The sequence below is a fragment of the Ranitomeya variabilis genome, chromosome 2 (genome assembly GCF_051348905.1).
Source record: "Ranitomeya variabilis isolate aRanVar5 chromosome 2, aRanVar5.hap1, whole genome shotgun sequence".
Taxonomy (NCBI): domain Eukaryota; kingdom Metazoa; phylum Chordata; class Amphibia; order Anura; family Dendrobatidae; genus Ranitomeya; species Ranitomeya variabilis.
This window is the reverse complement of record NC_135233.1, coordinates 1,080,895,644-1,080,909,144: the sequence shown is the minus strand read 5'-3', so window position 1 is coordinate 1,080,909,144 and position 13,501 is coordinate 1,080,895,644. Positions and strand designations below refer to the sequence as shown.

Genomic DNA, 13,501 nt, shown 5'->3' with positions numbered 1-13,501 from the left:
ACTTTACCACTTATAAAACTGTGTCCTGTAGTTGTCTTGTTCCACGCAAAGAGTCTCCTGAGTTATCCCCTATAATTATTACACTGTCTGCCTTAATACCCAGGAGGCACAGTGACACCTATAGAGCCCGGGGTGTGCTAGAGTCCCTGTAAAAAGGCTCAAGTCACCAGTCATACGGGTTATGTCCTATCCTATATGGGGGACAGAGAGAAGAACTGTGAGGACCTTATCTGAAGCCATAGGCAGTAAGGGACTACAACACCACCGCGCTAGAGGAAGGCTTTTAACTCCACCTGGTAATGTGGACTCTGGATTCGCTTCCAAGCCAGCCGGACCCTGCCTGCCCTGTGATCTGGTACCCTGGACTGTGGCTGCCTGAAGTCTTCAGTAAACCAGGTAAAGAGACTGCAAACCTGTGTCCTCGTTCTTACTGTACCATTCACCATCTTCCATCTATACACCAGGAGCCCTGGAGATATATTTCACCTGTGGGAAGTTATACCATCTAGCTGCCATAACATCACCCCAGAGGACCGCTTAAAGCCGCGTCGGTCCCCACTGAACAAGTACCACAGGTGGCATGACAAACATAAACTTTATTCAATTTCCCCTTTTACATGGGTGCCCAGGGCCTTTGACTGGGTTGCCACCATGACATCCCCCTGTGAACACTGGACCGGGTACCCCACGGCCCTGGCAGGCGACTCACTATGAGTCATACTGTACCATCATACTTTACCATCAGTAAATGACCTTTAAAAACTCAAATGGACTTTCCAGAATTTTGCATTGATGACCTGTCCTCTGGATAGGTAATCAATATTTTACTAGTAGGGGCTTGAACTGTGGGAACACTATGTTCAGCTAAACAAGGAGGCAGTGGAAATTACTGGAGAGTCAACACACTTGCAGCACCTGGAGCATTCTCGCAGCTGTGTTTGTTACTACAGCTCAACCCTGAAAAAGCACCAGAGCTCCAGATGTCACTATTTCTCTCTTGTTCTTCTAATTGATGGGGATCCAGTGGGTCTGGTCCTCTATAATTTTACATATGAAAACCTTTGGGGATTTTTTTTTTCACTTAAAGGGGAACCAATCTACTTATTCAGGGAAAAAATTATTTCAAGATCATTGGACCATGGCCAAAGACAAGACTCATTATTATTAGTATTATTATTTATTGTTATAGCACCATTTATTCCATGGTGCTTTACATGTAAGGAGGGGTATACATAATAAAAACAAGTACAATAATCTTAAACAATACAAGTCACAACTGGTACAGGAGGAGAGAGGACTCACAATCTACATTTGACTGTGCCTTTGTCTGGCTCTTCTCAACATTGCTAGAGGTGATTCACATGTCTATTACTCATGTATACACATGGATCTTCAAATTTCTCTGCAATTTATACAGCCCGTGATTTGGACATCTTCAAACACTGTGGTGCAGTGACCCACGTTACAGCCAGGGGGCGCTGTGTGTGTGCTTCAAGATGCGCTTGGAGGCATAAATATGATGTGACAAAGTCCGGCATTGTGGTGAATGGCCGATATGTGTGTCGCAAAGGAGGAGACTCTGCGCTGCCAGCCTGAAGCGATGTGGTGTTCTGGGACCTATAGTCCCACAAGTATTTTGTATGTTTATAATGGGAGGTTGGCAGGGCTAGTTATGTGAGATGGGTGGGACAAACTAGCCACACACCCACACTCCCACCCAGGGGAGTGGTTACAGGTATGTAATGTGACCAGGGTGTGGGTCACATGGTTCCTGTGTGGTTCCAGTGTTTGGATCTGAAGGGTCCAAGTACAACGTCCTGGAAGCCCGTGTTGGAAATCCTGGGAGTAGGATTCCTGAACAGCACGTGGTGGGGCTTTGGACTGTTGTGTGTTGGGAGGTCCTGGGAGTAGGAACGGATCCCTGAGAAGCGCACAGTGAAACTGTTGGGGAAGCTACAGTCCTTCAGTGGGTCTGGACTGACTAATGTGTGCCGACTAGGCAAGTTAGTGATCCCTGTGAGGCAGCTTACCCAGGAGAGTGGACTGACAAGGAGTCAGAAAGTGGAGCAGGAGCTCCCGTAAGGTACCTCAATTAGACTGTTGGTGCTTATGATGTTCCATGAACTGTGTGGTAACCCACGGCAACTCGTCAGAAGAGGGCCAGCGTGTTTAGTTGCTGCAACCGTAATGTCATATGTTGGTGCCTGTTGTGCTCCATGGGCAATAATGAACTCTATGGCGTGCAGTCACCCACGATAACTGGACACAGTGGTTCGGCGTGTTAGTGACTGTGTTTCAAAGCAATATACTATGATGTAAAGACTGTGTGCTTACTGTTCATGATATGGTTTATGAGTCATTAATAAACCAAATAGACTGTTTTGTGTGAAAAACCGTGCCTGTGTGCCTGGAAATCGCGGCTAAGCGAGTGTCCCCCAATGAATGCGGTAAGCGCTATCTTACATATGGTGCTCAAATGCGGGCAAATGGTTCTAGAAGCACATGTTGCAGCGCTGGCTGGCTGAGCCAGAGGAGTCAACGGTCTGACAACCGTGTGTTATGCTGATCGGGATCAGTGAGAAAATGTGTTTAGGCTGTAAAGCCGAGTGTGTAACAGACAGGAGTCTGTGCTATGCTGACCGGGGTCAGTGAGAGACTGTGTTTTTTTCTCAAAACAACTTGCTGTGGATCGGCGGGTCCATGAAGGTGACAAGCATCTTGCTGTGGATCGGTGGGTCCACCAAGGTGACAAGCTTCTTGCTGTGGATCGGCGGGTCCACGAAGTCTGCGGTGCAGAGCCTTGTGAAGTATAGCTGCAGTTGAAGCAAAGAGAAGAGAGGAAAAAAAAAAGACATTGCCGGTCCAGAGCGTGCAGACTCTTAAAGGGCCAGTGCAAGTCCAGAGTCACATTGGTGTACTGTGCAAACTGGGGACTGAAAGTACTGTGGGGAGTCCATGGGGTGTGCTCCAGGGAAGGGGTGGTGTACCATTGGGTAGTGTCCCAAAAATGGTGCGGAAAACCCAAACAGGGGTGGTTGCCAAAAAAGTGGCGGAGTCCAAAAAGGGGACGGTATCCCAAAAGGTAGTAGTTGCCCAACAAAGGGTGGTGACCCTAAAGGGGGTGGAATCCAAAAAAAGGACGGAGCCACCTGAAGTTAAAGGGGTGGCGCAGACGGGTGGGCCCCAGGTACAGTTGTGCTATGCTGGTCCATGCTATACTGTGAATTGCTCAGCTAATGTTTTATCAAGACAGTGCTCCTTTTTTTGGATGGAGAAAGTGTGATGGGACTGATAGACACAGGGAGTGAAGTGACTTTACTGAGAACCCCTTCTGAATGTACTGTGTCACCTGGGTTAGGGACAACAGTGAATGACATAGGTGGGGACGTTAAACGACATTTGACAGCCTGCCTCTACATTGACATGACAGAGGAGTCCACGTACCACGAAGTAAGGGTAGTCCTAGATTTACTGTACACTATGGTAATAGGGCGAGACTTGGAAACCCTGTGGGACTGGTGGATAAAAGGGAAAGTGTCTGTGGAATTATTGTGTATGAAAAGTAATGCAGAGAATGCAACCCCTAGAGTTGACAGTCCTAAGGTGGGCATGACCAAGGAAAATGGTGGACGGGCCCAACTTAGTGACACGATGTTGGCAGTAACACCTCCCAAAACTGACGGGTCAGAAATACTGGTGACCAAAGGAAGTCGTGGATGGGCCCAACTTATGGACATGAAGTCACCTGATGTGTACCCCAATATGACGGTTTGTAATGTGGTAAATAGAATCTGTGGAGCTGACACCCAGTTAGAGAGTGACTTCGGAGTTCACCATACTGTGGGGTGTGACACAGACTATGCGGGTGACTGTGACTCTGAGGAAGCAAGGGAGTACAGTAAAGAAGAGCCCTACAAGAAGGGCAAGTCCTCCCATCGTCAGAGACGTAAAGGGTGCAAAGAAGTGATACCAGTTGCACCTTGTGAAGAAGTGGAAGAGGCCTCCAAAGGAGTGAGGCCTGAAGTAGAAACCCGGTTAAAGCAAGAAGAGCTTTGGAGACAGGTTGCTGAGTGCCATGTGAGTGCCTTAGAGAAAGAGGTGGCGGAGCTCAAAGCTCACCTGGAAGAAAGCCAGTCAATGCATAAAGCAGCCTGGGATAAGATGGAGCCGCAGATGTCTATCCTGGCCAAACATCTGGAAGCTGGTGATATTCAGAGTAAGTTGGCTCTGAAAGCTGAACAAGATGGGTGTCTAAGGACAGAAGAAGAGAAGGAGAGTTCCTTGTTCAAGTGCATGATAGACGTACCTGAAGACCTGAGAGAGGCATGTGCCAGGGAGTCTATGCATGAAGTGTTCAAGAAGTCTGTGGGGGCATGTAAGGTGAACCGTAATGTCGTATGTTGGTGCCTGTTGTGCTCCATGGGCAATAATGAACTCTATGGCGTGCAGTCACCCACGATAACTGGACACAGTGGTTCGGCGTGTTAGTGACCGTGTTTCAAAACCATATACTATGATGTAAAGACTGTGTGCTTACTGTTCATGATATGGTTTATGAGTCTTTAATAAACCAAATAGACTGTTTTGTGTGAAAAACCGTGCTCGTGTGCCTGGAGCGAGTGTCCCCCAACGCATGCGGTAAGAGCTATCTTACAACACCTAACAGATTCCCTTTATTTTTGCTCAATAATCATTTTTGCAGTTGGGTTTCCTTAAAACTTTTGCATCGTTTTCCTTTAATCACCTCCATTCTGCTCTGCTTTGCTATTGCAGGCTGCAGAATGAACGTTTTGGAAAGTTAAAGAGGTGGACACATCGGTACATGGGGGCAGCTAAAATAAAATAGTGTCCATCATGGTGTGGCACCAGTTAAAATTATCTTTAAGAAGAAAAGTAATTGCAGGATGTTTTTAACAACATATGGGTTACCGTATATACTCGAGTATAAGCTGACCCGAGTATAAGCCGACCCCCCTAATTTTGCCACAAAAAACTGGGAAAACTTATTGACTCGAGTATAAGCCTAGGGTGGAAAATGCAGCAGCTACCGGTGAATTTCAAAAATAAAAATAGATGCTCCATACCGTTCATTATGGCCCCATAGATGCTCCATATAAAGCTGTGCCACATATAATGCTCTGCACCGTTCATTATGGCCCCATAGATGCTCCACATAAAGCTGTGCCACATATAATGCTCTGCACCGTTCATTATGGTCCCATAGATGCTCCATAGAAAGCTGTGCCATTTATAATGCTCTGCACCATTCATTATGGCCTCATAGATGCTCCACATAAAGCTGTGCCATATATAATGCTCAGCACTGTTCATTATGGCCCCATAGATGCTCCATAGAAAGCTGTGCCATATACAATGCTCTGCACCATTCATTATGGCCCCATAGATGTGCCATAGAAAGCTGTGCCCCATATACAATGCTCTGCACCATTCATTGTTGCCCCATAGATGTGCCATAGAAAGCTGTGCCTCATATACAATGCTCTGCACCGTTCATTGTTGCCCCATAGATGTGCCATAGAAAGCTGTGCCCCATATACAATACTCTGCACCGTTCATTGTTGCCCCGTAGATGTGCCATAGAAAGCTGTGCCCCATCTATAATGCTGCTGCTGCTGCAATAAAAAAAAAAATGACATACTCACCTCTCTTGCTTGCAGCTCCTCAGCGTCCCGTCTCGGTGTCTCTCCGCACTGACTGTTCAGGCAGAGGGCGGCGCGCACACTAGTACGTCATCGCGCCCTCTGACCTGAACAGTCAGAGCAAGAGGACGGGAAGACGGAGCGACGCCCGGCGTGTGGAATGGGCACAGGTAACTATGTAATACTCACCTGCTCCCGGCGTCCCTGGCTCCTTATGCCAGACAGATGGTCTCCGGGTGCCGCAGCCTCTTCCTCTGTCAGCGATCACCGTTACCGCTGATTAGAGAAATGAATATGCGGCTCCACCCCTATGGGAGTGGAGTCCATATTCATAACTTTAATGAGCGGTCCCACGTGACCGCTGAACAGGGGACGAGCTGCGGCACCGAAGACCGTGGGACGGGCAGGGGGAGCACCAGGAGCACCGTGACTAGGTGAGTATATGACAGACCTCTCTCCCCCTCACCCGCCGACCCCACCGCCGATCATGACTCGAGTATAAGCCGAGAGGGGCACTTTCAGCCCAAAAATTTGGGCTGAAAATCTCGGCTTATTCTCGAGTATATACGGTAATTTTATTTTATTGTGCTGCATTTTTTTGTTTTTAGACAATTAGGTTTCATTATCAATTATAAGAAGTTTACCTTCTATGGACTAAGTTATGCATTGTCTATTCCAGGCTGCAGAATAAATTAACTGAGAACCCATTAGTGGTCTCATTCTGGGGGAAGACTTTGCAATAGCAATGTTCCTTATCTAGGCTCTCCTTTGTTGATTTGTGATCACATGAAAGTTCAGCTGAACATTGAGGTCATAAATCAGCTGAGAGGACATAAAATAAAAGAAAACAAATTCTCCTGTTTGGATGATCTTTATGATCTGATACTTAGTAAACTCAATAGAAGACCTAACTTCTCACAATAAATACTCAATACATTTTCACGACATGCCAACAAAACCCTCTGCAGGCACCAAATCACATCAAAACTACTACACATGTAACAATCATCTCCCTACAAAGCATCACAAAGTCATTAATCTTGAAATTTATTATTGCAAAAGGAATAAATGAGGAAGGGCACATCCATAATAAAAAAGAATCTGATCTCAGCTGGTTGACTTCTAAAAAAATGTGATCTCTTTGTATCATGGTTTTGGCAAAAGGAGAGGCTGTCACTTGGCAACTCGGAGCTTCAACTTCCTCCATAAGTTTTCTTTGGGATTTAGGTCTGGAGACTGGCTAGGCCACTCCATGACCTTAATGTGCTCTTTTTGAGCCACTTCTTTGTAGCATTGACTGTATGTTTTGGGTCATTGTCTTGCTGGAAGACCCAGTCATGACCCATTTTTAATGTCCTGGCAGAGGGAAGGAAGTTGTCACTCAGGATTTTACGGTATATGTCTCCATCCATTCTCCCATTGATGTGGTGAAGTAGTCCTGTGTCCTTAGGAGAGAAAGGCCACAAAACATAATGTTTCCACCTCCATGCTTGACAGTAGGGACGGTGTTCGTTGGGTCATAAGCAGCATTTCCCTTCCTCCAAAAACAGCGAGTTGAGTTAATGCCAAAGTGAAATCTGATGGCTCCTTTGTTCTCCAGATCTAGGTTTTTCTCATGGTGAAGACTGGAGGATAATGAGAAGATTCACCATTTCCACTCTACGAGACCTCGGGATGGGCAAGAGGAGCCTAGAGGAGAAAATAACAGAGGAGTCTTCACACTTAATAAAGAACATTAAAAATTTTAAAGGTTTGTAGTATAAATAAGCAAATATTAAGTTTATTAAAAAGATTTATAGAATACTTTTTTGTAGCAGAATGAAGCTTTCAGGGAGGACGCCCCAGGGCATACTTCACTATGGTTAGTATTAAATTTGTCAAGTAAAATGAATGGGTGTGATCATCAAAACCAGACAAGACTGGGGCAGTTTTGGGGGAAGAAAATACACCCTTTTTTATATAAATAGAAAAACTATTATGATAATTTTGAATTTCAGTGCTTTGAAAAGCCATAAATGACACATGCAATATAAACATCACTAAAATATAAACATTCTGTCACATTTGTAGACTCTTCTTTTTTTCTCATTCTGATTTATTGACCATGTAAATATTAATATTTAGGCAGCATGATTTAAATTCTACTTATAGTTTGAGATGACTTTACAGAATAAGCTGTGATGTGTATATATGAGGAGCAATCCCATGTTTGATCAAAGTATAACTTGTACCCTGCATCGTTTCATTTTTTCATTTACAGTTTTCACCTCTGTCAGGGACATAATGACCACAGTCGCAGAAGTCACCGCTGCGACCTGGTCCAGAGGATCTGGGGCATGCTGACTTCAACTGGATGTACGTCCTTGGAAGTACATCCAGCTGAAGTGGTGTATTGGGTATGTGCGCTACAATACATGCTGCCATAAAATCAGAGGCTAGCAGCTGACATCAGCATGCGTGTAACGGGCGCATGGCAGTGACGTCATATGCTCCTGTCGGACACCGAAGTCAATTGCTGACTTCACAAGTGGATGCGTTTGGCAGAGAAATTAAGAGAAGGTGAGTATTTCTCTATTTGAATTTTTTTAAATCAGTGGCCATGCTAGTTCATGGATGACTATGGGTGTTCATTATACTTTCTCAATGACTATGGGGTGCATTATACTTTATGGATGACAATGGGGTGGATTATACTTTATGGATGACTATGTGGTACACTATACTTTGTGAATGACTATGGTGTGAATTATGTTTTATTGAAGAGTAAGGAGTAGGGTTGAGCGAAACGGGTCGGCAATTTTCAGAAGTCGCCGACTTTTGGCAAAGTCGGGTTTCATGAAACCCGACCCCTGTGTGGGGTCGGTCATGAAGTCGGCGATCTTCTGAATCTGGAATCGGAATTCCGATACCGATTCCCGATATGTTTAAGATATCGGGAATTGGTATCGGAATTCAGATTTAAGTGTAAAATAAAGAATTAAAATAAAAAATATCGCTATACTTACCCTCTGACGGGCCCTGGTACTAACCGGGAACCTTCCTTCCTTAGAATCAGCCTTCCAGGACCTTGCAGTGACGTCGCGGTGACGTCGCGGCTTGTGATTGGTCACGCGGCCGCCCATGTGACCGCTCGCGCGACCAATCACAAGCCGTGACGTCACCGTGACGTCACCGAAGGTCCTGGAAGGGCTGATTCTTAGGAAGGAAGGCTGCCGGAACGAAGCCGAGGGTGAGTATATTCCTATTAGGTATATACTCACCCTCGGACACGCCCTGCTTCTTTCCGGCAGCCTTGCTTCCTAAGAATCAGCCCCTCCAGGACCTTCGGTGACGTCACAGTGACGTCGCGGCTTCTGATTGGTCGCGCGAGCGGTCACATGGGCGGCCGCGCGACCAATCACAAGCCGCGACGTCACCGCGACGTCACCGCAAGGTCCTGGAAGGCTGATTCTAAGGAAGGAAGGTTCCCGGTTAGTACCAGGGCCCGTCAGAGGGTAAGTATAGCGATATTTTTTATTTTAATTCTTTATTTTACACTTAAATATGGATCCCAGGGCCTGAAGGAGAGTTTCCGCTCCTTCAGACCCTGGGAACCATTGGAAACCCAATGCACTGCATTGGGTTTCGAGTTTCGGCCGACCCCAACTTTTTTATAGGATCGGCCGATTTCACTCGACCCGACTTTTGAAAAAGTCGGGTTTCGTGAAAACCAACCCGATCCTATAAAAGTAAAGGTCGCTCAACCCTAGTAAGGAGTGCAATAAACTTTATGGATGACTATGGACTGTGCATTATACTTTATGGATTACTATGGGATGCAGTATACTTTATGGAGGACTATGAGCTGTTCATTATTCTTTATGGTGGACTATAAGTTGCATATTATACTATGTGGTTGACAATGGCCCGTGCATTATATTACATCAAGGATAATGGCTGTGTATTATACTAATATGGATGACTATGGGCTGTGCATTATGCTACATGAATGAATATGGAGGGTGCATTATACTTCTTCTATTGAGCCCCCATTCTATGTATGCCCCTGGTGTGTTTAATGGTCTATTTTCTCCTATACATTAAAAAAATAACATCAGAATGGGGGACATAAACCAAGATGGGGATATATACCTGGATTGGTTGTGTGTGTATATATATATATATATATATATATATATATATATATATATATATATATATATATATATATATATATATATATATATATATATATATATATATATATGTATGTATATATATATATATATATATATATATATATATATATATATATAATATATAAAGCTGAATGTGTGTGTGTATGTCCGGGATTGGCATCTTCACCGTTGCAGCTACAGCCACAAAATGTTGCACAGTAACACATCTGGACCCCGAGAGCGTCATAGGCTATGTTGTGAGGCGAAATTTTAACCCCACGTGTTCCAATTCACCAAACAATTTTGCCCCTATCTACATAATGGGGAAAAAGTGAAAAGGAAAGTGTTGGAGGCAAATTGACAGCTGCCAGATGTGAACAAGGGGGACTTAAAGAGTGAGAGTGATGGCGCCAAAGAGTATATACCGTACAGTTGCTAAGGTGGGGCCCCGACATGGGATACTCACCACACACGGGGATATGAACACACACACACAAAATGCGCCACACACTACCACATGCTTGAACATATATACCATCCTCAGCACACATTTCACCACACATACACCAACCTTGCCACATAAAAGTCGAAACACAAAAGTCGCCGCTCAAAACTCGCCACATGCAAAAATAGGCTCACGCAAAACTCGCCACATGTGCAAAACTCACCTCATGGAAAACTCGCCACACGGAAAATTTGCACACGAGGAAAAATTGCCACATGCACAAAAGTTGCAACACATGCAAACGTTGCCTCACACAAAACTTGCACATAGTCAAAACGCACCACACATAAAACTCGCCACGCGCAAAACTCACCATGCGTAAAACTTGCTGCACACAACTTGCTACACTTAGGCTACTTTCACACTTGCGTTTACCTGATCTGCGGCAGGCTGCGGACTTCCTCCGTGAAGCCCCGCCCTCGGCCGCACCTCCGCCGCTAGCTCCGCCTACTTCTGCATGCGGCCCGCATGCGACATCCGTACCTATCTTTAACATTAGGTACGCAGGTCGTGCGGCTGTGTGCGGATGCTGCCGCATGCGTCGTTTTGACGATGCGGCGACCGGCGTAGGACGCAGCCTGTAGCATTTTTTTTTTCCGCATCGTCAAAACGACGCATGCGGCAGCATCCGCATACAGCCGCACGACCTGCGTACCTAATGTTAAAGATAGGTACGGAGGTCGCATGCGTGCCGCATGCAGAAGTAGGCGGAGCTAGCGGCGGAGGTGCAGCTGAGGGCGGGGCTTAAAGGGCACCTGTCACCCCGTTTTTTCCGTGTGAGATAAAAATACTGTTAAATAGGGCCTGAGCTGTGCATTACAACAGTGTATTTTGTGGACCCCGATTCCCCACCTATGCTGCCAAAATACATTACCAAAGTAGCCGTTTTTGCCTGTCAATCAGGCTGGTCTGGTCAAAAGGGCGTGGTGTCTTCCCCCAGAACTTGCATAGTTTTCCGTTGGTGGCGTAGTGGTTTGCGCACGCGCGGCATCCCGTGGCCATTTTCCTGAGGCCGCGGGCAGCAGAGCGCTCCATCTGCGCACGCCTGGCCAAAGGAAGATGGCCGCCCCCACCGATCAACAGGGAAATAACGCACATCGCGCTGTTTTCACTCCCCTGTGCAGTGGATTCGGGACCTTGGGCATGCGCACACCACTACGCCACCAACGGAAAACTAAGCAAGATCTGGGGGAAGACACCACGCCCTTTTGACCAGACCAGCCTGATAGACAGGCGAAAACGGCTACTTTGGTAACGTATTTTGGCAGCATAGGTGGGGAATCGGGGTCCACAAAATACACTGTTGTAATGCACAGCTCAGGCCCTATTTAACAGTATTTTTATCTCATATGGAAAAAATGGGGTGACAGGTGCCCTTTAACAAAGGAAGTCCGCAGCCTGCCGCAGATCAGCTAAATGCAAGTGTGAAAGTAGCCTAACCTGTCACATGCAACTCGACACACAAAAGGTTGCTACACGCATGTCGCCACACAAAACTCATCTCACAAAAGTCGCTACATACATGTCATCACACGCAACTCAACACACACAACTTGACACATGAAACTCGCCCTAAAACACACACAAGTCTGGTATTATCCTTCAAAACTAAAAATCTGATTAATAAGCAGACAAACTACAAGAGCAACAAATGTACCATATAGGAAATACGGCAGCTGTCAATCACATGACCTGTCTATTATGTGTATGTGTGAGCTAATATATACTGCCAGGGGGGTGGGCTTCCTGTTGGCTGGGGATTTATCAGGCTGCCAATTTAGCTTACAAATACTGAGGTAAAAATACTGACCAAATAACGTGTGAACGAGGTCTAATACAGGAGATGACATACAGATATATGCTATATACAGGGGAGATGACACACAGATATATACTATATACAGGAGAGATGACACACAGGTATATACTATATACAGGAGGAGATGACACAGGTATATACTATATACAGGAGGAGATGACACACACACATATATACCATATATAGGGGAGATGACACACAGGTATATACTATATACAGGAGGAGAAGACACACTGGTATATACTATATACAGGGGAGATGACATACAGGTACATACTATATACAGGGGAGATGACACAGGTATATACTATATACAGGGGAGATGACACACAGGTATATACTACATGCAGGGGAGATGACACACAGGTATATACTATATACAGGGGAGATGACACACACATATATACTATATACAGGGGAGATGACACACAGGTATATACTATATAAAGGAGGAGATGACACACACATATATACTATATACAGGGGAGATGACACAAAGGTATATACTATATATAGGGGAGATGACACACAGGTATATGCTATATAGAGGCAATGACACACAGGTATATACTATATACAGGAGGAGATGACATACAGGTACATACTATATACAGGGGAGATGACACACAGATATATACTATATACAGGAGGAGATGACACACAGGTATATACTATATACAGGAGGAGATGACACATGTATATACTATATACATGAGCAGATGACACATGTATATACTATATACAGGAGGAGATGACTTAAAGGTATATACTATATACAGGAGGAGATGACATACAGGTATATACTATTTAAAAGAGGAGATGACACATAGGTATATAGAGGAGGTGATGACATACAGCAGGTATATACTATATACAGGGGAGATGACATACAGGTATATACTATATACAGGAGATGACATACAGGTGTATACTATATACAGGAGGAGATGACATACAGGTATATAGTATATACAGAAAAGATGACATACAGGTATATACTATATACAGGAGATGACACATAGGTATATAGAATATACAGGAGGAGATGACATACAGCAGGTATATAATATTTACAGGGGAGATGACATATAGGTATATGCTATATAAAAGAGATGACATACAGGTGTATGTGCAGCGCCCCAGAGTCCTGGTCGTTGCAGTACTGTGGCTCCGCCGCTAAGGGGGGCTATGGTACGTCTGATGGCACTGAAGGAGTTCATCTGACCAGGTATCACAGACACCAATACATTTCACTGTCTGGCCTCCAGGGGGAGCTAAGGGTACTATTCATTAGGCCACTCCTCACAGTCTGGTAAAACTGGGGGTTAGGCAGGAAGTTAGAGAGAAAGCTGACTGGGTT

At 45.1% G+C, this 13,501-nt stretch overlaps 1 protein-coding gene across 3 annotated transcripts in view; it reads left to right on the top strand.

The window, feature by feature from the left end:
• LOC143808730 (cytochrome P450 2K4-like) overlaps nucleotides 1-13,501 on the top strand; it is a 162,426-nt gene that overhangs the window by 80,736 nt on the left and 68,189 nt on the right. For all 3 annotated transcript variants that reach the window (XM_077291674.1, XM_077291672.1, XM_077291673.1), the window contains one exon: nucleotides 7,261-7,410. In XM_077291674.1, coding sequence (XP_077147789.1) covers nucleotides 7,261-7,410 — 150 coding nt within the window. The remainder of the gene's footprint in view (nucleotides 1-7,260; nucleotides 7,411-13,501) is intronic.